This window comes from Pterocles gutturalis, unplaced genomic scaffold (genome assembly GCF_000699245.1).
Source record: "Pterocles gutturalis isolate BGI_N339 unplaced genomic scaffold, ASM69924v1 scaffold7133, whole genome shotgun sequence".
Taxonomy (NCBI): domain Eukaryota; kingdom Metazoa; phylum Chordata; class Aves; order Pterocliformes; family Pteroclidae; genus Pterocles; species Pterocles gutturalis.
Genome location: NW_010122900.1, coordinates 1 through 23,418, shown reverse-complemented (window position 1 = coordinate 23,418; position 23,418 = coordinate 1). Strand labels below are relative to the sequence as shown.

The following is a 23,418-nucleotide window of genomic DNA, read 5'->3' as shown; positions in this document are numbered from 1 at the left end:
CTAAGCAGCTGATCTCGATGACTGACTGAAGTACCGTTCCATCCACAAATATTGAAAAAACTTGATGTTACTATGTTGAGAACTGAGTGAAATATCACATTTACCACTTATTAGAAAGCAATGATAATCTAAAGTAACTTAAAGGAACTCTAGCCTGGAAATAGACCACACTGGAATCATTAGTGAGATTTAACTTTTCTCTTCCATCCACTGCCATTAAACTGCATTTCTGTAAGTGCCTCTTAACAATCTGAGAACCTAATGCTACACAAGGACTTTGGTTCCTTAAGAGAACACTTAGTAAAGCTCCACAAAAGTGCACACTGGAGACACAGGAAAAAACATCCTTCTGAAAATGTACCTACACCTAACTTGTCAAAATTCCCATGTTAAAAACAGTGGCGATTTCAAAAACACCCAAGTCACTGAGGACAGAATTCATCTCAGTCACCATATAAAAGTTAGGTGCTTCCTTCAGCTGGCCACACAGACATCCCCCAAGTCAGAGATGAGCATCTCCAGAGAGCAATTCTTTACATCCTAAGACAGGTAGTTATGATCGATGGAGGAACTGCCCTCCGGATGCACCATGTTTTCTCCATCAACTCTGGCAAGAGCCTAGGTGATTAGGCTGGGCCAGATAGTAGCTTTAGATGGCTCCCCATCAATGGCTTGACATGTTTGAAAATTTTACCTTGTGCTCCCTTTTCTGACATGAAACTGATGACAGGACACATACATGAGTATTTTTTGAAGGAATCTCTTATTTTGCTTCCACAAATTATGTTCTTCTCAGAAACAGATTTTTCTCACACAGCATTAGGTTCTTATGGTTCTCCTGTGGCACTTGCAGAAACACAAGTCACATTTTGAATGACAGTGAGGTGCCTAGGTCCCAGTGACTTTTGACGAAATACAGTCTTGAGTACCTAAACCACTTCTGAAGAGTTCTTATAAGCCACATGGCTGTGTTATTAATATTGTCCCTTTGCATTTACTCATGTTACATTATGCCCACTGACGTAATTCCTTTTTTCTTCCTTGCCCTACACTTCGTTCTGAATCCAAGCAAATAATGGTACCTCTCAAAATGCATTATGCAGCCAAGTGGCAGTATGTGGGACAGTACAACTTGAACAGGTTCTATTATTAAACCATGACAGGAAATACAAATCACTGTTAATATAAAGATACTATATGTGCTTTATACCTTGTCATTTAAAACCTGACTGGTAACTGATTTGCAAGTGACAAAGGTATACCAGGTGTATTAGCATATTACAAGCAATTAAAGATATTACATTGGTCTCCTCAATTGATGAGTTTCTCATTTCTTCACCTATACATCCAACACAAGGGCAAGAAACAAAGTCAGACCCAAACTACAGCTTACAACTCAGACACGGGGTCCTATTCAGGCAGGAGTGGGAATAGTGGATGCTTGCTACTTCATCCTAGAACCGATCTGTTGCGAATGGGCAGGAACAGGCACAAATTTGACTATCAGAACTGTAGCATGTTTATGGACGCAGCTGACACAATGCACAAGGCAACAGCAATTCACCAATCTACACGGGTAAGAAGCAGATATACTTCTCCCAGAAGGAAGTGAGGAGTAGCAAACAAATTATTCCTCCACTGTGCCATTCCAAGGGCAGTATACTAATGTGTGCAACTTAAGACATCTAACTACATTTAGAGAACAGGTGCCCTAGGATTCTCTGAATTCAATTGAGAAACAAAAATTGGCAGAGGGTGACTCAGCTCAGAAGGCAAGACCCCCTAGGAAGGGCTTCTCCCTCTTCACAGACTAGATGAAGAGCCAAGGCCAACTACACTTCAAATTTCTGCTCCTCCGCATGCTTCCTGAAGATACCAGGTAAGTCTGGATTCGCATGCACTACCAAGCACACTACAGACTAACCTACTATGCAAGAGGGATGTCCATGAGCACAGATTATGTCATGCAAGAAGAAAAGAAAGTACAATTTGCTGCAGGTTGCCAAGAAAATTCCTGTTTACAGTCATTCACAGAAGCAGAGAAAAAAAGTGAGCAAAGGTAACAATATTTAATGTAAAAAATACAATTAACTTTCTTCTTACCTCACCTTCCACATATTGTGGATAAACAGGATAGTAAAGAGAAGATTTGTGGGCCAAACGAAGAATCTCCTTTAGAAAATGTTTTGTGTAGTGATGGAATATAGGATTTAAGACAAAGTGGTAAAGATGTCCATGCTCCTCTGGCTGGTGGTGATTAAAATGAATAAAATCTTCAATGTTGTAATGTGATCGAATATACTCAATATCCTGGAAAACAAGAATTTGGAATTCAGCAGTGATGAAACAGCTGCTGTTAAAATATTTTGGCAAGTGCCAATGAGTTGCTTTCTCTCAATTAAGGAACTAAATTTGAACACTGAAATTATGTGCTTTTGAGAGTTATTTTCAATTAAAGCACACTGACTGAACATATTTTTTGGAAAATCTTTTCAAAATATTTCAAAAAATATCAAACTCTATTCTTGGAGTTTGCCTACTTTATTTACAGGGAATGCATATTTGACCCTTTCACAACAATATTTGACCCTTTCACAAGACACAGAACCCTAGACTGTCCTCTCACAAAACTTAAACTGAAAAAGGGGAATTCTACAGAGGATGGCTGCATAAGAAATGCCCTCCAAGAAGTCTTCCCTGTTGAAGCGATAAGCTGAGATTTTTGCACATTTATATACTCAAGAGAAATTGCTGTATCCTCTTATCTCAATCTTCTTAAAATAATTAAGAGTTATTTTTGAAAATAGGCTTGACTACTCTTTATTTTAAAAACTGAGCATTACAGGTGTTCAACACTCTAAAATCTACCTTTTCAGTAACAGCAGAGTGCCACAAAAGTAAGCCTTAAAGAATATTTACTTCTCAAGAATAACAAGCAACATGATCTTTTTTTTTGTACTCCATTAGAGCATGTACTTTTTGTTTTGAAGTTAAGTGTGATTCATAATCCCTCAGAATCTACTGTGGGAAACAAAGTTACAAAAGCTAACCTAGAAGGACAACTACTCCTCTTTGCAGTACACATGGCAAAACTGCTTATTGACTCTGGAAATCAGGGGGCCAAGTAAGTGATTACCAGCACATTTAGAGGCAGAATGGCTTTGTGCTGAAGAACCAAAGAGAGATGTAGGAGGCACAGCTTCAGAACGCATCAGCAGCTTCCTGCAAATAACAGGATTCTTTTTTTTCATCTGTGTGTCAATCATTATCTATGAGAAGGGAAGTAATACAGTCTACATAGTCAGGAAAGAGAGGAAGAAAGTTTATAGAGCAGTATCTTTTACATGTACTTTCTGTTAGGTACATGTACAGTGACAAGCACGCAACTCGGTCTTTAGTGTTGAGGGCTAAGCATTCATACAACACAGAAATAGAATTTACCATTTCGTCTCTAATAACAGAAATGCCAACTATTTGATCCAAAACTTCTGCTATGAAAGCCTGCGCTGAGGTCCCATCCTGCAAGGCAAAAGCAACATATGCACATTTCCTACTTCACTAGTTTTTAATCCTAACTGTGTATTTCACCACACAAACAGAGTTAAAACACTTTCCTCCCAGTATACATTCTAGACACCACCCCAATTTAACCACTCTTCCTTAACTCAAGGCACAGTGTTTAAACAGTACATATGGTTGGACTCTGGACCATGCAGAACTTTACTGAACTAAACTTTCAGTTAGGATCTAACTGCTACAAGAATGCTATAGGCTCAGCCACTAATTTAGTCCTGGGTTAAATTTTGATCTTAGAAAAGAATATTAATTAAAACAGAATTCTTCATCAATAGTCATATAAAATGGATTTCCCTATAGCTGTATGATTGGTAACGATAGTGCTTGGTTTGTCTATGCAGCATTTTCCCTCACACAACAAAAACATAGATGTTCTCTGCCATCTGATGGGCCTGTATCTTGTCACTTTATGGCAAGGAGAAAGATGGTCCCCATCGTATGACAAAACACAAGTACGGGTCCAGAGGAGGCCACGAAGATGGTCCAAGGGCTGGAGCACCTCCCCTATGAGGACAGGCTGAGAGAGTTGGGGTTGTTCAGCCTGGAGAAGAGAAGGCTCCGGGGGGACCTCATAACAGCCTTCCAGTACTTGAAGGGGGCTACAGGAGAGATGGGGAGGGACTTTTTAAAAGGGGATGCAGTGACAGGACAAGGAGCAATGGATTTAAACTGGAAGAAGGCAGATTTAGACTAGGTATCAGGAAGAAATTCTTTACTGTGAAGGTGGTGAGGCAGTGGCCCACGTTGCCCAGGGAAGCTGTGGATGCCCCATCCCTGGAGGGGTTCAAGGCCAGGCTGGATGAGGCTTTGAGCAACCTGGGCTAGTGGGAGGTGTCCCTGCCCATGGCAGGGGGGTGTAACTAGATGATCTCTAAGGTCCTTTCCAGCCCAAACCATTCTGTGATTCTATGATCACACAACCAGACATACATGCAAGAAAAAGCCACAATGCAAATCAGACTGTGAGTGGGCAAAAACTGCATCCAGCCTGCTTCTGTCAGTGCATATGAGGAATCTTCGAAGAAGAGGGTAGTTAGTATAGGCCACAGGTTAGATTAACTGTCAAGTCAGGCTGGGTACAGCGTATACCGACTGGTGGTACTGAATTGAGTACCTACATACTACATATATACTAGTTTAGAGTAATGTAGTAAATTGTGGATGTATTTGCTAGTATTTATCCATTCTCTTATATTTACAACAAATACTCACTGGATCCCTGCGAGCCAGAGTAAATATCTTTAAGTCATTCAACATACTGTCATTCAGGCTAAGGGTTTTAATGAGCATTTTGACACCAAGTATGTCATTAGTCGTTGCCTTTCTTACATTAAACGACCTATAAAAAATAAAGAAGAGAAAAAAAGAGAGCAAAAGTTCACTGTGACAGATTAAAGACAACTACTCCAATGCTTAAGACAACATGCCTTCCACAAGCACCAAACACATCTGTTTAAGTTGAAATTGATTGCTATACTATTGTTCCAAATGCATATATTAATTTACTGAGTGATAACACAAAAGGACACTCGTCTACTTAAGACAACTCAAGAACGCTGCTTTAACTGCTACTAACAGTCAGTCTTTACCACCTGCAGCCCAATCCAACATAGCAATGACCAGCTATACCCACAGATATCACTTAATCTTCATGCGAGTAAGAGCCAGCAGAGAAAGGAGGCAAAGAATCAAATGAAAGTAGAGTCCATAACTGCACATTGACACACGGGAAAAAAAGAAATAAAAGAAACAGAGAAAGATAAGAAAAAAAGCAAAAAGGAGAGAGAGGAAAAATACAACAAACAGAGTGAACCGTCATCCTTGGATACAGCACAAAAGAAAGGAAGTAACTTCAATTTCTCCAACAAGAACAAATTAGTAAGATGTGTTAGGCTTCAGTTCTTCAAATAGTAATACACGAGGATTAAGTGACATGAATAAAATGCCTCTGATAAACATAAGATCACCAGTCAGGAATCACCCAACAGTGACACGGTATAAAAATGTCTGTGCAATATATACAACCAGAAACATGTTAGCTACAGACAGGAATATTTTGGCACTTATCTAGTTTACATACTCCGTTATAAACCATCTTCCACCCACTAATTATGAAAAAAATTACTTCACAGTGACAGTCTACAGCAGCTGAGGAACTCTCTCATGTTGTCTGTTAAAGGCATCGACGCTTCCTGGTTATTCAAGGCTTGTATAATAAAGACTTATAGAGTCTTAGATTTGATTACTAAATTACAAACTAAATCTGAACTTCCAAGTGAGCATCAGCTTAGTTTCCACATTTGCTAACACATTTCCAGACAGTTAATTGCAAGATCAAACAAGTCACGAGGACCATGGTCAGCAAGACCAGCAATATGGTTCACTCTGCAACCCATGAGTGTGCTGCCCTCCTGCCACTCCACTGAGCCTAGCACATGAGTTTTTCTCCCCACCCATGTCCAAGACAAGGCAGTTGTGCCAATAGCAAACTACATTTTTAATATGAAAAACCAGAACATGCAAAAAATGGAAACAGTTTTTTAAAACAAACAAATATAACAACCATATCCACTGAGTATGAAATAGTAGGAAGGACTATCCAAGGTCTGTGCTCATTTCTCTTCCAGTAATGAATTAACTCATTCTAGATGCCCAATTCCTTTGACTGCTCAGAGACCAGGACGCTATTATTATTATTATGCTTTTTAGTGAAAATTGAGGGAAAGTATCCATTAAGCATTTCAGCCTATGCCTTGTCATCTGTTATTTTTTCTCCTTCACTGTTAAGTAGCAGACCTACACTTCCATTTGCTGCACTCTTGCTTTTTGTGTCCTTAACACTTTTTCTTATTCCTTTTACAACCTTTACTAATCAGTATCTCATTTTGTACCTGTGCCTTTTCTGATTTTGCCCTTTCATGTCTTCATATTCCCATCTTCTTACCCCTGCTTTTCTTTTAGTCCATTTTCTGTGACTTCCTTTTCACTCATGCCTTTCGAAAACCCTTGGTGCAAGTGCAATATATTGATATTTTACTTTTTCAGATTTTGGTTTTATCTAAGAGTATCTGCTGTTGTGCACTGAGTTTTTTGTTCTTCAGAAACTTTCCAAAAGCTTCATGTGGTTTCTTGCACAGCTTTTCTGATCCTGAACCCCAGTGAAAGGCTATTTTTCCTTACTTTCCTGCACAGCTGCAGGGGAGTTTGGAAAATGCTACTAATGACCCGATTCTGTTTTCATGGAAGGGCTGGCATCGTTTGGAATATGCACAATTTAATCAGAATTGTAAGGGTTTTTTTTTTAAAAAAAACCTTGATAACAAGTTTAATTTTGACCAAAATCGCAAGAGGATGTATGACTATGAATCCCACTAGTGGATTACTGAACAGCTGTGGCTGAGATTAACAGGAATTACTCCAGTGGCTTTCTCTTCAACCAGCTGGATCCTTACACAGCACACAAAAGCCCAACTCCATCCCATGGCAAAGAGCATCTGCACAGGTCCAAGAGTAGCTGGCCAGTTCCTGCATGAGCTATTTGTATACCATCAAAGGTGATTAAGTATGCAATTAAAACAGAAGTATTTCTCTGAAACCACACAGTATTTAGCTACATTAAGACAAAAAAAAAAAAAAAAAAGCAAATCTCTAACTGTGCCACATTTTAAACTTGGTCTTTGGGCCAGTATAGGCTTATTAACCCAACACTGGAAAACTCATACCATGTAACAGAACTCAGAGCAGCAGAGGGACTGTGTCCCAGTTCACCAGTACATCATACTACGGAAGTGTTCAAAGTATCACAGAAATTGAAAGGTATGAAATAAGTGATTCAACACAAAAAGAGAGAAATCATATAAAACAGATACTCAACAAGATCACTGCTGTGCTCCGCATGTTCCAGAAACACGACTGTATTTCTCTTAAGAGAGTTATACCATGTTTCCAAGAAGTAAATCTACACCAGGCTTTCAAGTATCAATGTTACGCAACCTGACCCAAGTCCAAAGGGCCAAACACTGCACCGTATTTCTCTATTGCCTTGGTCCGCAACAAGGTAATTTGAAGAAGCTACTTGTCTGTACCAATGTTCACCTTTGTTAAGTTAGTACTGTATACACAATTTTTGAATTAATCTTCTCATTGCACTTTTTGTTTTCATTTAAATGAAACTATATAAATGCTGGCAGTGTGAAGACTACTTGCTTTTACATTTTTAATTGTATCATTTTGTTTAATTAAAAATCATGTCACTAACTGCTTTATTACACTGAAAATATAAGACTATTTCTACACTGTCTAGTATACTGCCATGTGGAGATACACCTGAGTAGGCTTAGGATTCACTCCAGAACAGGAAGCAAGACAGCTGCAGTAATGCTGCTAAAGACAAGTTATTTAGCTCTGCTCCTAATGGCTCCAGGCCCAGTCCTGTGCTACTCAACTGTACTGTTCTGGGGACTCGAGCTACCGTTTCTGCAAGATGTTGTACCGTACCACGCAGAATACCAGCTTGGTCTGGGACAGCAGAGCAATATACCCATCTGGTGCTAGGTTGGATGAAGCAAGTATATTCCATAAAAATAGCTCAGAGTACATCTTTTGTTGTCACAAGGCACACGACTCACGTGAGCAATCCCGCACGATGGAACACATAAAGCTCACGACCAAGTCTGGAAGGACAGAAAGGGACAACTCGAATAAAACTCTGGATCAGATGGAACTCTGGTACATGATGTGGCACAAGGATGACACAAAAGTCTTTGTCCTGAAAAAGATTTGCAAACAATAAAGGCTCTTAGCAATCTCAGCGTAAGCTTTACACAAAAGCTTGACTAGAGGGAAGAGAAAGAAAACAAACTGAATGCAGTGCTTACAATGTACATACACTCCAAGCATTGCTCTACCTAGATGGCTTGACGCCTGGGCAGCACCAAGGAACCAATGAGCTCAACATTAAGTTGGCTCACAGAAATGGGTCTTTTAGCTTCCCATAGTAAAGACTTATTAGTTAATAGCCTGATACTCCCTAACAGTCCTTTTTTCCCCACCCTGCCTCTTTTCTTCATCAGTAGAATAGAATATTTCAGTTGGAAGGGATCATCTAGCCCAACTGCCTAGTAGGAATGTTCTCGCTATGCCCACACCCTTAGGGCTAACATTTTTGCTTAAAAGGTGCTTTTTCCTACCTTCATTCTTCTGCAGTGAAATTTTAGGACAATGTATGTCTGACTGGGATCTTTTGCACCTTTGCAACCACATGAGATCATCACCTAGAGCAGCATGTTCTAAAATCCTGAACAGCCAGTGTGATTGACTTTCAACTGCACACACAGTAGACTTGATGAACACAAGTTTGTATGTGTGCAGTGGTGTCCAGCTTGTCCAAATTTGGCACTGCTGCTGTGCATGCACTACAGGGTGCATATGCATAAAAGACACACTGTATTGGATGTCAGTATAATAGTTCAGAGACCTGTGCGGTAAAGTCTGCAGAGGTGCACAGGAATGCAGGAATCTCTGTGGAATGCTCTCAGATGAAAGCGAGCATCCTCTGGAGATAAAGCTGCACGCCACAAATAACCTTATCCGTTCACACTGTTCAAGCAGTCCCTTCCATGCCTTTTCATTGAATACATGTTTTAAAATAATCTCACTGCACACAGGGATGTTGGAGAATTCTGACAATTCAAAAAGATGTTTCATGCAGCCTGATATATGCTGAGAGATTCCCAAGTAGCACAGAGCTGGAAAATGTTTCATTGGTTTACTCTGGCTGATTATTCTATGTCATCTTTTCAGTAGAAAGATATCATTTGAATCTCACTCTTTTGCTTCTCTTTAACCATACTATGTGATTAATTTTTCTTAGTACACCTCGTGACATTTTATTTCAAGGAGTGACAGGTGCATTGCTGGACGGATAAATTACTTAGAGATTTGAAATGTTGTCTCTGTTCACTTTCTCTGGGAACTTTCTTTGGTGTAAGCAGCATTTGTGAACATGCTGATAATTTAGGGCCAAGTCGCTGGTCACCAAGACCTGTCTCTAAAGGATGCCACCATGCAGTAATTTGTAGCATGAATTTACAACAAACTGCAGAATGTATTAAGAATGTTTCAGACAGTGGACTTTGTTACCTCAGATAAAGACTGATCACACAGGGCATTGGTGTGGAATAGCTACTGCACTGTAAATTCACATTCTTATTTGTTGCATATTAGTTTCACCCTAAACATAGACCTTCAGTTCCACTGTTCAGGCTATAGGTAAATACTATGGATTTCCAGAATACTGGTGTTTTCTAGGCTTTAACTCCACCTCCTTTAACATATTTTCCCAGACTTTATTTTTTAATTTAGGTACAGTCTAGATCTATACATGATTTTAAAGGAGTTTGAAATACTTGCTTTCTAGATCTGCATCTCAGTAAACTCCCTACGGAACATAAACAAAGGACTCATGTATGCAATGTATGAAGTCCAAAAGCAGCTATGGAGGGGGGTCAAATTCCTCAAGGTAACTCAGCCCAGGGCACCTAGCCATAGCATACCCCTGTGAGTCACTGACTTACTCTGGCATTGTATCTAAATACTCTGGCTGAGAACTGCACTACCATCCCATCATTCACACACATGCATACAAACCTTAAAACTTTAATTATACATACTGGAAAAAGCTTGAAAACATAACGCAAAAAATCCAGCGATCTGCAACCAAGAGTAAACATTGTTAAATAAACTGCATATCAGACAGATCCCATACATTTTGACATTTGCATGCCCGTAACTGCAAGGAACATCGATTCACAATACTGATCAGACAGGCCTGCTAGTTCATTATTAGTCAGTTGCAGATTTTGCATGCTGCACATCAGTTGTTGACTTCCAGTGCTCAAAGGATCACTATTAACAGGAATAAACCTGAATGTCTGAAATAACATCAAAACATTCTGCTCTTCACTGAAAGGAAAAAAGATTGACTCTCCTGTTGTTGACTCCAACATTTTTCAGCAGTCATTCAGGGACTGTCAGAGCAGCATAAGTATATAGCAAACACTGAGGTTACAAACAGTTGTTGCTATGTTCCACAATATTTTCATCCAGTACCAAGAATTCTGTCACTATCCACTTGGTAAACCTATTCAGTGTACTTTATCAGACTAACAGGAACATCAATACTTCAAAATTGTTTCTGAACACTCTTCTTTCCACTTCTCACCTACTAGTTTAGAGTAATTCCACTCTCTTTTCTATGGTGGCAGTGGAATGTGACATTTGAGTTTAAAAAGACATGAGAAATCTAAAAAATTATTCCTGTTTCTCCTACGTGTAAGGATATCAAAGAGCTCTAACCCCATCAAACAAAGTTATGCTGAAGCTTTACAACATAGTTTTCCACTGCACAAGATGTGTCTAAAATACTAATAAGATGTGCCTAAAAATACTGATAAAACCCCTTCTCTCTCCAGACTTGTAACTAAGTTCCCTTTAATTACTTCCCTAATAATATTACTGAATGAAAAAGTAATTTCTACTGAAAATATCTGTGATTGAATGAAAACTCTAAAAAAAAAAAGCTATAAATACAGATCTAGATTGGCGTATTCTATATTCATTTATGTAATACATAATCATAAGTAGTTAACAGAATAGCTAAATGTGGGAAAAGAAAATGCCATTGCAATGGAGCTTTCTGTTCTCTAGCATACAGTACCCTCTTAGCAGCAGGGAACACAAGAAGAGAGGTAGATTTTTCAGGGGGCTTAAAAAGGTATCAAATATCTGCAGGTAAACTAGCAATTTAGTTCCTTTACATTTCGCCTTCAATCCACTAACAAGCCACATCACAGCTCTCGATTTAAGAGATGGAAACATTTAGCAACTTTACTGGGTAACACAAATTCCCCAGTAGTGAACTTCCCTTGAGGGGTCAGATGCAATCATACCTACACTTCAACCAAACTGCTATTTCTGGATCCATGCTGTGCAAGGTCAGCAGTAATTCTTTCAGGACAAGATTCTGAGATACAGTCAGCATTACCTCATGCCACTCTTTCAAACATATTCACTTTTATAATGTCTGTTTTACAAACAGGTGGATCAAGCAAATGCACACGAAGAAAGCATACAAGCAAAGTATTTGAAAACACCAAGATCTACAGAGTCCTCAGCTCTGAGAAGAGGATCCTGCATGAGTGTTAATCTTGGAAGAAGTCTTCAGAAAGGAATGCTATCTTCTCTATAGATACCCATCTTGGAATCCAAACTGTTACAGGGATGTCTTCAGGGAGAAAAGAATGGGACTGCAGTGTTCAATGATAAACACTGTGAACATATCTTGAACAGAAACAACAATGGTGCATATGAAGGGCAGAATGCCAGAGGAGGGCAAAAAAGTGACAGATCTTTATCCTAAGCAGGATGCTATAAGCAGAGAACTCAACTAGTCTACAGAGAGCTTATTTCCCAACATAGTTACAGATCACTGATTTGAGCTGCTATTTCTGTATAATGGAGTCAGTCCTGAGCAAGTCCCTCACCTCAGTATTTATTTTTAAATCAAGTTATTTTGTTCTGGAATAATTATCTTGCTTAGATTTTATTTTATACTAGACTGTTCATAAATTAGCTATTCTGGAATGGACTTTCTGCACCATGATTGCTCTATCATACGTACATCGATCAGTGTTTCCAAGTACACCACAGACTTCTAGCACTGCACTTCTCTCTCTTCCTAATAAGTTCGAGCTATATCACTTGTAGGTATGTACCAAGAAGGCTGCTTGCTTTGCTTTGGTAACTTGGGATACTTGCATTTGTAGCAGATTCAGAGTGTTTAATTCCTCTGAGCCAAGTTCAGACATTGTCAGTCACCAATGGCTACTACTACAAGTAGAAAGATGTTTTTTCAAATGGTACTACAGTTGTCAAACTCAAAGTCCCTGCTACTGATACCTTGTGTCTCTAGATATTACACATTTTAAAAGTGTGGAAGATTCTGGGTGTGCTCAGTCTCTTTGTCTACTTTTCATAAGTATCTACATGTTTTAACTTTCTTTCTAGGACCTATAAACAAGAGCAAAGCAAAGCTCATTTGTAATCAGAATGGGCCAATGTTCCTGGAGAGGCTTTTGCTGATGTGGTTGAGTATAGGTTCTCTTCAAGGGTGCAGGGAAATTTGGGAAAAAACATCTAAACCATATTTATAGATCTATTCTACTTCACCAGGATCTAAGAGTTCAAGGTCAGCAGCAGCAATGACTGTCTTCACCCTACTGTAGCAGATTCTAGAAAACTGAATTAAGTCTCTCAGTGATGGGAGACCAAGTGTTTAGAAATGAGAACATTTAACTGCAGAGTTAAAAACAGCTTTATCACCCCATGAGCAGACATGACCAGTACTGTAACATCTAGCTCTCTTCAGTTAGCCAGCTTTGGAATTCATGTTTCGTCAGAGGAAGAAGTGGCCTTCTTCTACAACTTCAACTAGCAGTTTTCCAACAAAAACAAATTCTTAACTTTTTTTTGTCCACACAGTCCTACCAGAGATGGGAAGTTGCAGATAGAAGTTGAAAATTTCAGTAAACTATTAGTGAAGTAAAAGAGGTCAGAAAAAGTCCAACCAGACTATGGCAGGTGCTGTCACTTTCAGATTTGTCCTAAAAACATCAACATTCAAAGTTATTATTAAGATTAGGAAAGCAGTAACTGTTCATCCTTACTTACCTAGTCTCATACTGCTCATCAATACAAAACAGACGGATACAGAAAGCATTTGAAGGTCCTCTGTACACTGGATGAAAAGCTTCTTTTTCTTCAGCCTCAAGAAGGGGTGTTACTGAGGCTTTTAAATCTTTGCTTCTGACATCATCTAATGGCAGTTCAGTATGGGAAACAGTAATGGATCCATCCTTTTGCAGTCATAATAATAGACAAATGAACACTTATTTCTGAAAATATTTTCATTTTTAAATTAAAAGGTCTTGCATTGCCTTACAGCATTCAAAGCAGACACACAGGGATGTACTTTTTACTTGTCAGATTTTGACAAATATAGAAGTTCAAGGTGGTATTTTTAATGTGCTATCTACCTGTTTCTGAAACACTAGATAAAAGTGGCCTTTAAAAATATATACATTCTTGCTGAAGAGCAATATACTCACAAACCAAATAACTCTTAGAATCCCTTTGTGAGGCAATAAAATATTTATCTTATCTTTCAGAAATGTTTCTACATAAAAATTTTGTTTTCAGATGCATACTGAAAATATGAGACAGTTAAAAACATATTATGTTAAAGAAAATGCAATCAATGCAGAGAATACTGTGGAAACAGAAGTGAACAATAATGGGCAGAAAACCAGAGCAGCTTTAATACAGTACTGAGATAGAAGCAACCACTTCAAGTTCCTCAGGATAAATTCTCTGATGATTTATGCTGCACTAACATATTTCATAGTGACACTCTTATCAAGTCAAGTTTGACTCAACAGAAGAGGCACAAATAGAACACGTGCCCTTTAACTTCTACAAATTACAGGGGAAAACTGAAGCTATATTGCTGCTTTTCAGCTTCAGTAGCTTTCTGTCAGTAGCAGATTTTAATCTCAGGATTTTGACTTGAGTAAGACACCTCTTGTGCTGTCTGTTACAGGAATGCTCTCTCCACATCTGCAGAGGAGCCCACTCAAAGTTGTGCTTCCACGTGCCTTCACTCAGCCGCAGACCTGCACAAACAGGCCCCCAACCCTATTCTCCTCTCAGTGCCACTTTATTCCCACTCCTGTGCTGTCTGGCTGTTCATGTGAAACTGGATGGGAAAACTCATCCGATTAATAACTATAACCACCTCCATCCAGATCCTAGCTAGAACAGCCTCTGATCTAAGCAGATACAAGTGTGAGGCCATGCAGAGGACAGCGCAGGAGTGGAAATAATAAGCACTGCTTGTCCTAGTAGCCTCCATCTTTGCTTCAAATTAGCTTTTAAAGTACATCAGCATTGCTGTGTACAGTTGTATTACCTGCACAGCTGCATCCTGATCATGAATATGTTCCAAGTTTCGAGATGAAACAGACTCTGTTTCTTCACTTGTTTGGTTGCTTTTATCTTCATCTGAGTAATGAGAAAGAATAGATGCATCAGGCTTAAAAATGTGAGCTTAACCCTCAGAATCAGAGTGATAACTAAAGAGTGTGCCAGACTACCTCCACTGAAAGGTTTATTTTTTTAGTTTTTAACAACCACAGTTAAAACAGACCCTCCTATAGTTACTTAGCTAGAACTTTGTTAGACTATTTGATCCCAAAGCAAAAATCAGAGAATTGGTTACAAAACAAGAATTGAACAAGACACAGTTTGGAAGCAATTCCTAACTTGCGCATTATATGTAATAAATTTCTACCCTATCTGCAGAGAAAAATACGAGTCCTCAGTGTATTGACTGGTATCTTAAATCCTGTGCCTGCTGCTAACTCATTTTCTGCTGATCAGGCATCATAAAGGTCACATTTAATGTTATGGACCAAAATTATTTTAGTCATCATCTTGGAAAAGAAACGTTGAAATACTAGTGAATCCTACATATTAGCCCAAATAACCACCAAAATTACTAAACAAAGTGTCAGCTGCTGAATTTTTAGCCCCTGAACATATCTCCAATAGTTCCACCATTCTTTAAAGTGTCACTTTCCTAATTTTACTGATGTGTTCACTGTCTGTTTTTACATTTAAAATAGAGCCTGAAAATAAGTTTCAACTAATAAACTCTTGAGGTGTAGCTATTGCTGCTGCAGAAAACATATCAGGCCAGGACATCCTTGCATTTGAAAGCTCTAGTAACACAAGGAAGTCTAAGTTTCCGAGCTCCAAGAGGAATTTGAAAAAAAAACCAAAACAACTTTAGAAAACCCAGCACAACAGAATTCTTCACTCCTCTCTCTGAAGTTTACCTTGGGAAACCCACCTAAACTACATTCCATGACATAAACATTTCTTCATACAGTAATGAGTGCTTAAAAAAAAAACAAAAAACCACACCCCAAAGGTTTAAAATAATTTAGCCAGGAGTATTTTTAGAAATCTGTTATCTGAAAATCTGTTTCTCTGTTAGTGGAAAAGAATGCAGAGGCAATGTGCAGGGCAAGAAGAAACACAGGGGTTAGAAAGCATGTTTTCTCCAGGGGTATCACAGATGTGAGACTTCACAGAAATGATCAAATGTCATCTTGATTAACCCAGCTACATTTCTAATTATGAACAGCCTTGCAGGTGTCAGAATTTAATTAATACAAGTCTCTTGTTGTCATGTAAATATTGATATGTTGTTTCTGACTTTACACTAAAATGAAATCCCTTAATGGCTCCATCATCCACTACTGTCAAATGTAGCTGCATCACTGTTTACATATAGACTGTACACAAGTAACTGGGAAGAACATAAATATTGTTCCACTAAATGAAGTAAGGAACACGAACAAAAAGAAAACGCAAATAATTCAGTGATTGCTGGGTTGTTAGCAGAGGTAACAGTCAGTAGGATCAAGAAGCCAGTTCACCATGAAGCCTGATGAAAAGCCCTTGAATCATTCCCCCTGCATCATAATGTTTTCCAGCTACTAATTTGTGACACCATATAGAGTAACAACCAAATTACTGTAATTACCCTGAAATGTAAGTGGCAGATCAATATTGTGTTAAAGACAGATTTTTGTACAGTCTTTCACTTTTATTCAGTATTGCATGTTGAAAGGAAAAATAATATCAACCTGTGGTCTCTACTTACAAGCTAAAGAGCTTGAAAAAAATAACATTATGATGGGTTGGCTGTTTTTCTATGTGGGAACAAAATTACTCTACAAAGGAATGCAGCCTGCATTTTAAATTCTCAGCCTTTGAATTAATTAAAAGAAAGCCCACATCCTCTATTCATGTAAGGTGTCTAGTGAACCCTCAATAGCTTCACATCAAGGGACAATGTGGCAGCAAATTTCCCATATAGTAGCCTGCAGAAATGGTGCAACCTTTAAACCAGCATTCATATCATCACTCATGTGTTATGCAGTATAATCAAATATAAACTATTTGTGACTGACACTATAATAAATTCCAAGGATATAGGCTGGCCACTATACTGGAAGGGATGAACAATGGGCTACTGGGATACAATCCTTATATGGGCTCTACATTCACAAAAAAAAAAAAAACAACAAACCACAAACAAAAAAAACCAAACAAGGTAATTCCCTTTTCAAACTACATTTTTAATAAAACAAAAAAGTCAGAGAAGAGTGGAACTGTGGTTATGAGTTGGTTGGGGTTTTTTTTTCCTGTAAACTTGACTAGAACAGTGGTTCCTTTTCTTAATAAAAAAACCAAACAAACCCAACACCACATTACTGCTTTTGCTGGAAGTTTTCATGAATGAATACTGAAATTAATTTTGAGTTGCATCTCTTGCAATAATGAAACACAAATCACTCAGAGGTAAAAGGCTTTTCATTCAAACTGTTCAAAAAATATGGACTTTTTGTTTATAGTCATAACCAAATGTGTAACAAGCAGTAAAAAGAAAAGCTGTTTATCAAGTATCTATCATATAAAGCACATATTGTCAATAAACCATAACAAACTTCTGTAACTTGTGACAAGCTAATGCCTTACTGAACTAGTATTAGAAACTAGAGTAATAATAGTTCATATTGGATTTTTTTTCCCCCTTTCTTTTTTCTTTCTCTAAAATTCAAACACCACAGCCTTTGGGTTCATCTCTCTCTTTCTGGCCGTACTGGGCAAGTATAAACAACAACATACAATGTTTCAGGACAACCAGCACTTCTTAAAATGTTTTAATTGTTTATATTCTAAAATGTGCAAAGCTACAACAATAATTTTAATTGTTATTCACTGACAACAGAATTAATATTCCCCATCAGTGGATAGCCACGAGCTAACTCTAATTTTACTATTAAAGTTCTAGTGGCTCTTTATCTCCAAGAACAGTATCAGAGTCAGACTCTTAGCTTACGATAGTCAAGTTGCTTCTCAAGTGTCTGTCTTTAAGACCATCAATGATTTGTGCTCAAGCTATCTGAAAAAGTCTACAAATAATTCTCTCTTTGCCAGAGCTGCCCTTGTCATTCCAAATACAGGCATATTACTACTTTTAAAAATCTTACTTGAAAGAAACACACAGGATTGCAAACTAGTATCAACCATCAAAAATAGCCTAGTTTTTAAAGTGAAAGGAAAAAGAAGAGAAATAAGCAGGTGAGTTTGCTAACCATGTTGCTTAATAAACTTCCAAAAAGCACTCAGATGCTAGATTGACAAGAGTCATATAAACCTGAACAGAACAGTTCCTAAATGTTAAACGTGTAACAGCTGTACCTATAACCAGATACTCACTAAAATGCTCAGCAGCACAGAATTTGCCACAAAATCTGGGCCTACAGCTTGCACTCCTCCAGCAAGGAAAGCACACAGAAGTGTCTAAGGGTTTTCCCAGAACCAGATAACAGTCACAGAATGGTTAAGGTTGGAAGGGACCACTGGAGGTCATCTTGTCTGAGCCCTCTGCTCAAGCAGGTTCACCTAGACCAGACTGCCCAGGACTGTGTCCCAACAAGTTTTCAGAAGAGACTACTGTGAGTGATCTTTCCTCTTCCTTCAACCTCATTTATGTTTCTGCCTATGTCTTTCACCTATTTTGAAATAATGCTCCTGAAGCTCCAGGAGCATAATGATACAGGAGGAGATAGCTGGCTTCCTTTTTCTCTTATTTGCAAGATGCTTCTTCACAGGGGAAAGGAAGTCCATATGAGCAGCTATAAGACCTTTTTCTTTCCCTTTTCTGTTCCATGACTGTCAGCTCTGACACACCAGCTGTTGTCTGCTCTGTAGCTTCCTAGTTGCCTTTTTTGCCTGCTGCTTTGTGTTCAGATACATAATAACCTAACAGTGTTTCTTTTAATTCTATTACTGATAATTAGTAGATAGGAAAATGTTGCCCTTCTGCACAAAAAGGCCTTTGACACTGAAAAATAAAGATGACAATTGCAAATAATTTACATGACACTTCTGATCCATGAACAGGTGACATGCTATCAGTTTTTATCACTTGCAGTAAGGTGGCTCGTAGATGCATTGTTGTATCATGCCCAATTAAAAAAAAAATAAAGAGACAGTCCCTGCTCTCCCAAGATCTTGTAACCTAGAAAATCGCAAACAATCAGCAAAGAGAGCAGAAACTGGGCCACAAGGAAAGAGGACGCAAGTCAATGGGACAACATAATAGTCACAGTTAATGAGCTGCTTAGCTACTGCCAGACAGTAGAACCAGACTTCAAAGTTCAGTCTTCAATTAACAGTACAACTGTAACTAACTGATAGAAAATATACCTGATACTTTAGCTTTCCGAAACTTGAAACCAAGGTTTATCCCACACCTGGTATAGACGAGCTCCCTACAATCACCTCTGAGCCAGAGACCAGGACTATCAAAATTCCTCTCTTGTATTAGAAAACACCAGACAACTATCTCCAAAACAGATACATTAATTTGTGTTTTCTATATCCTCTTCCAACCTTTTGCAAAACCTACTCAGAAAATAAAAATAAATCACCTTGCATCTATCTAGCATTGTAGAATATAGATACCTTCTTGGGTGCTTGGCTTCTGTGGCACTTTGAGAATATCTTCAGGATGTGGTTTACAGAGTCCATGGAAAGGCCCTAAGTCAAAACACTCTTGAAACAAGGAAACATTTACTTGAGAACATAAGCTCATGAATCCCACTGCAGTGTCACCATCCTGAAACACAAGAGCAATGTCACACATGTAAAAGTTGAGCACCAGATTTTAGGTCATGAGAAAGTTTGAGAAAAGAAAAAAAAAAAAAAAAAAAAATCAGTGAAACATGAAAGTCAGTGTTCCACCTCTGGCTGTGCATAATACATGTTATAATTATTTTGTTAGCCATGACTTGCGAGAGCATTAGAATTATATATATGGGCCAGATAATGACCTATTGTTTCAATAAAACATGCTACAGTAAATAAAAGACATACCTTTCAACTACATACCTCCAAAAAGGTATAATTTTTCTTTAACATAAAGTGCAGCTAATGTAAAATCTGTATTTAGCTAGCCATAATGGTTGACTAATTACTTGACACTGCTTTGTAAATAAAATTGTGCTCAAACTGAAAAGTACACTTTATTTTCCTATTAAAATTATTAATTCAAGAAAGCAATTATATAGTATCGAAACAGTATCTGAGATGGTATATAGTATATATTACTTGCAGCAACTATAAACACTAGATACTGTCCCATTCTGAAAAAAAACAAGAACTGGTCTTAAAAAAAAAAAATGCCCTGCAAGTATGAAAGCCACAAGATCCCTGCAATGCTGAAATGGCACCTTACTCTGCATGTTTTACTATTACAGAAAGTTTCCAGAAAGTTGCAGTCTTCAGAAAGAAATACACTCCAAAAAATGTGAATCAGCATGCTGGAGGGTTTTGGCTTTAAGCTAAGACAAGTCTAGAAGAAGAAGAAGCTCTTAAATTTTTGGTACTATATGCAACTTTCTGGTGAAACACACAATCCAAATATTTTTTTTTCCCCTTAATACATATCATTAAAGCCTCCTTTATAAACATAATGAAAACTCAACCGCTGGATTTGTGTAGCTGTTTTATCAGGCCATCAGCACTCCAATAAAAATGGGAAAATATAAGGTTTAATTTTTTTTCCCCTCAAACAACAAGTGATTGTTTGTTTGCCTTGTTTGCGTAACTGAACAAAAGCTGGGTCGCTGCAGTTGTCTGGCTGCTATGTAATTTTAGGCCCAAGGCTCAGCAGAGGCTGATTAACCAATCCATCTACCATATGTGCAAAAAGAGGTTGCCAGCTTCATTCTCTGCAGGGAAAATTGGCATCCATCTTGGTGCACATGGAGGTGTCTTTCCAACCTGCGACAGCATCGGCAAGTATAAACTATGAGGGCCTGCAACACCTTTTGCTGGTATCATATTGAGCTATAAATGTACAACTGAAATGTATTATTTACAAAGACAGCCATTTGTGATGTGCTATTACACTAATGGTTTATTGTTTCCCATTTGGCTTCCAATGGTAGCGATTACATGTTAAGGCTTCATAAAATCATTTGCTATAGAAAGCAGACTTCTGGAATTAAGTAGGTTATGTTGCTTATCAGCTTACAATACCATGTACAATTACTAACACATGAAAATATTAACAATCAGCAGGATAACTTCTACCACTTCTTTCTTATTTAAATTAATTCCTGGGTTTCTGTCTTCAATTCAGCAAAAATCTGACTGCCTGAGCCAGGAGATGGGAACAATCTACAGCATTTTTAACTGTGAAAGTATAACTGGCTACTAGTCTTCACATGCAATATTAATTTTCAATGGGAATGAAAACTGGTCATCTATAATGCAAATGTCTAAAATGGCAACACATTTTCTTCAAGATGTTGTGTTCCAATCACTCAAAAAGAATCTAAACAATTACTGGGAATTGCTGCTTCATTTATTTAACAGGAGATATCACACCCAAAGAAAGGAAAGACACCAAGTACCTGGCTGAGGACATTGCCTGTGTGCAGATCATTAATTCAACCTTCCAAAAGTGAGCTTGTTCTTTTTATTCACTGAGCTGCAGTGCGAGCTCTCACATGTGACATCACTAATGTTATGATTAGATAAAACCAGTGCTCATGGCAGACTGACCTCACAAACAACAGCCTGATTTTCTTCATCTTGGCATTCTATGAGATCAGCAAGGAAATATTCACTATAGGTTTCTTTCAGAGTCTCACTCTGACGTGTCCAGATGGGCATGAGATCATCATAATCTTCCAATCTACAAAAAAGAGATTAGGTAATGTCCTAAAGCTCTGCCATTAATAGGTCCTGATACTTCTGTTCCACTCTGTTAGCATACAGACAAATATTACAAATACCTGATCCAAAGCCTCCACCCAGAAAGAAATAATTTCACCTAGGACACAGCCCCAATGCACACTAAGCTGGGAGCCTCAGCACCAGAGGTGAGACAGAACCACTTCCAAAAGCCAGCACAACCCACATAAGACCTGGATTGCCCAATGGTTTTTTTTTACAAAATATGAGGGCAGCCCAGTTCAAAATTATCTTGCTTAGGGCATCTCAGGCCAGGTGGACCTGGGCTTTCAGCCTCATTTAAAGTAATTCTATTGAGTGACCCCAATCATCAGTTGGTTAGAGTCGGCAGAGATCTCAAAAGACAACATGTGCTATTTAGAAAATCAGTTCTTTTAAAAGAAAGAAAATACTGCCTTCCCATATGGGAGAAACAGTGCTGAATATTGGCTAGATTACTGCTATTACGCACAGCAGTGTAGGAGTCACCTGGCAGAAACTGAGCCATTACGCCTTTGTAAGGTCAAGTTAATGCTCCACTACTGAAAAAGATACAAAGGCCAAAGTGCAATTATTCTATCCCTCTGCTTCATGAAAGGCTCTCTGCATAGGTGGGAACCTGCTGCATCCAGGCTTTAACTGCCTTTACTACTCCAGTCTGTTCTCCATGCTGTCAGCCCAAAAGCTGCCCGAGAATTTCCAATCAGTCCAAGTTTCAGTGTCAGACTCATACAGGCCCCAAACTGCACAGATTTTTATTTAAAGAGGCAGAAACCCTTTCCCATTAAACTACTTTAAAAAAAAAAAAGTTAATTTAATTCTTAACCAGGATCAACGTAAGCCTTAACAAGTTTCAGTGCTTTCACCAATGCAATGAAGGAATTCCGTAGTTGCATGTGCTGCAAAACCACGGCATAAAGGCCAGTAGCCAACCAGCTCTAACACTAAATAGCTTTCAATAAAATGAAACCACTTTTTTATTTATCTGAAAAGTACAAGAAAGTAAGTGGTCCAACCAAGAATTCTGCAACTAAAAAGGTGGTGAGAAAAGTGGGACTGTGATGGGCCATCAGAAGGAATGACCTCTACCACCAGACTGTGGGGTTAAGAAATCCCTTTCTCCTCAGGGCCCTAAGCAGACTGCTACTGAACATGCCTTTGGTTATCTCACACACACACTGAGAATGATGAGCCCCACAGGATGAAGGCATTAAACATGAGGAGTAAACAATGCACTTCATCAAACAGAAGAAAACATTTATGCTTACTGAGTGAAACAGAGACCACCACAAGCAGCTCCTTTGAAACAAGTGGAATCCTTCAGTCACAGAGCACTCGGGAGACTAACCTGTGGTGGGCACCTGCCTTGGGAGAGTCACAAAATCATTTAAGTTGGAAAAGACCCTTCAGATCATCAAGTCCAACTGTCAACCTAGCACCGCCAAGTCCACTGCTAAACCATGTCCCTCAGTGCCACGTCTACATGTCTTTTAAACTCCTCCAGGGATGGTCACTCAACTCCTTCCACAGGCAGCCTGTTCCAACGCTTGACAACCCTTTTGGTCAATACATTTTTCCTAATATCCAATCTAAACCTCCGCTGGTGCAATGCAAGGCTGTTTCCTCCCATCGTATCACTTGTTACTTGGGAGAAGAGATCGATCTCCTTCCTCTCACTACTTTCAGGTAGTTGTAGAGAGCGGTGAGGTCTCCACTCAGCCTCCTTTTCTCCAGGCTGAACAAGCCCACTTCCCTCAGCCGCTCCTCAGCGCACACCCATCCCCCACAGCCTGCACCCTCCTCTGGGGGATACACATCACCTTGGCTGGAACACTCGTAACACTCCCAGTTTGCCTTTTTTTAGCATCACGTACAGCTGCGAAGGCAGTTTAAAAAGCAGGGCGA

The 23,418-nt window shown here is 38.7% G+C and overlaps 1 protein-coding gene across 1 annotated transcript; it reads right to left on the bottom strand.

The window, feature by feature from the left end:
• Window positions 1-2,103: 2,103 nt before the first annotated feature.
• On the bottom strand, window positions 2,104-21,475 carry CFAP61 (cilia and flagella associated protein 61; the record flags this gene model as incomplete). The annotated part of the gene is made up of 9 exons (XM_010077689.1): window positions 2,104-2,310; window positions 3,442-3,519; window positions 4,789-4,915; window positions 8,205-8,344; window positions 10,248-10,287; window positions 13,306-13,490; window positions 14,603-14,694; window positions 19,237-19,390; window positions 21,343-21,475. Coding segments are annotated over 9 exons (1,156 nt in total), but the record flags the coding sequence as incomplete, so codon positions are not given.
• Window positions 21,476-23,418: the final 1,943 nt, after the last annotated feature.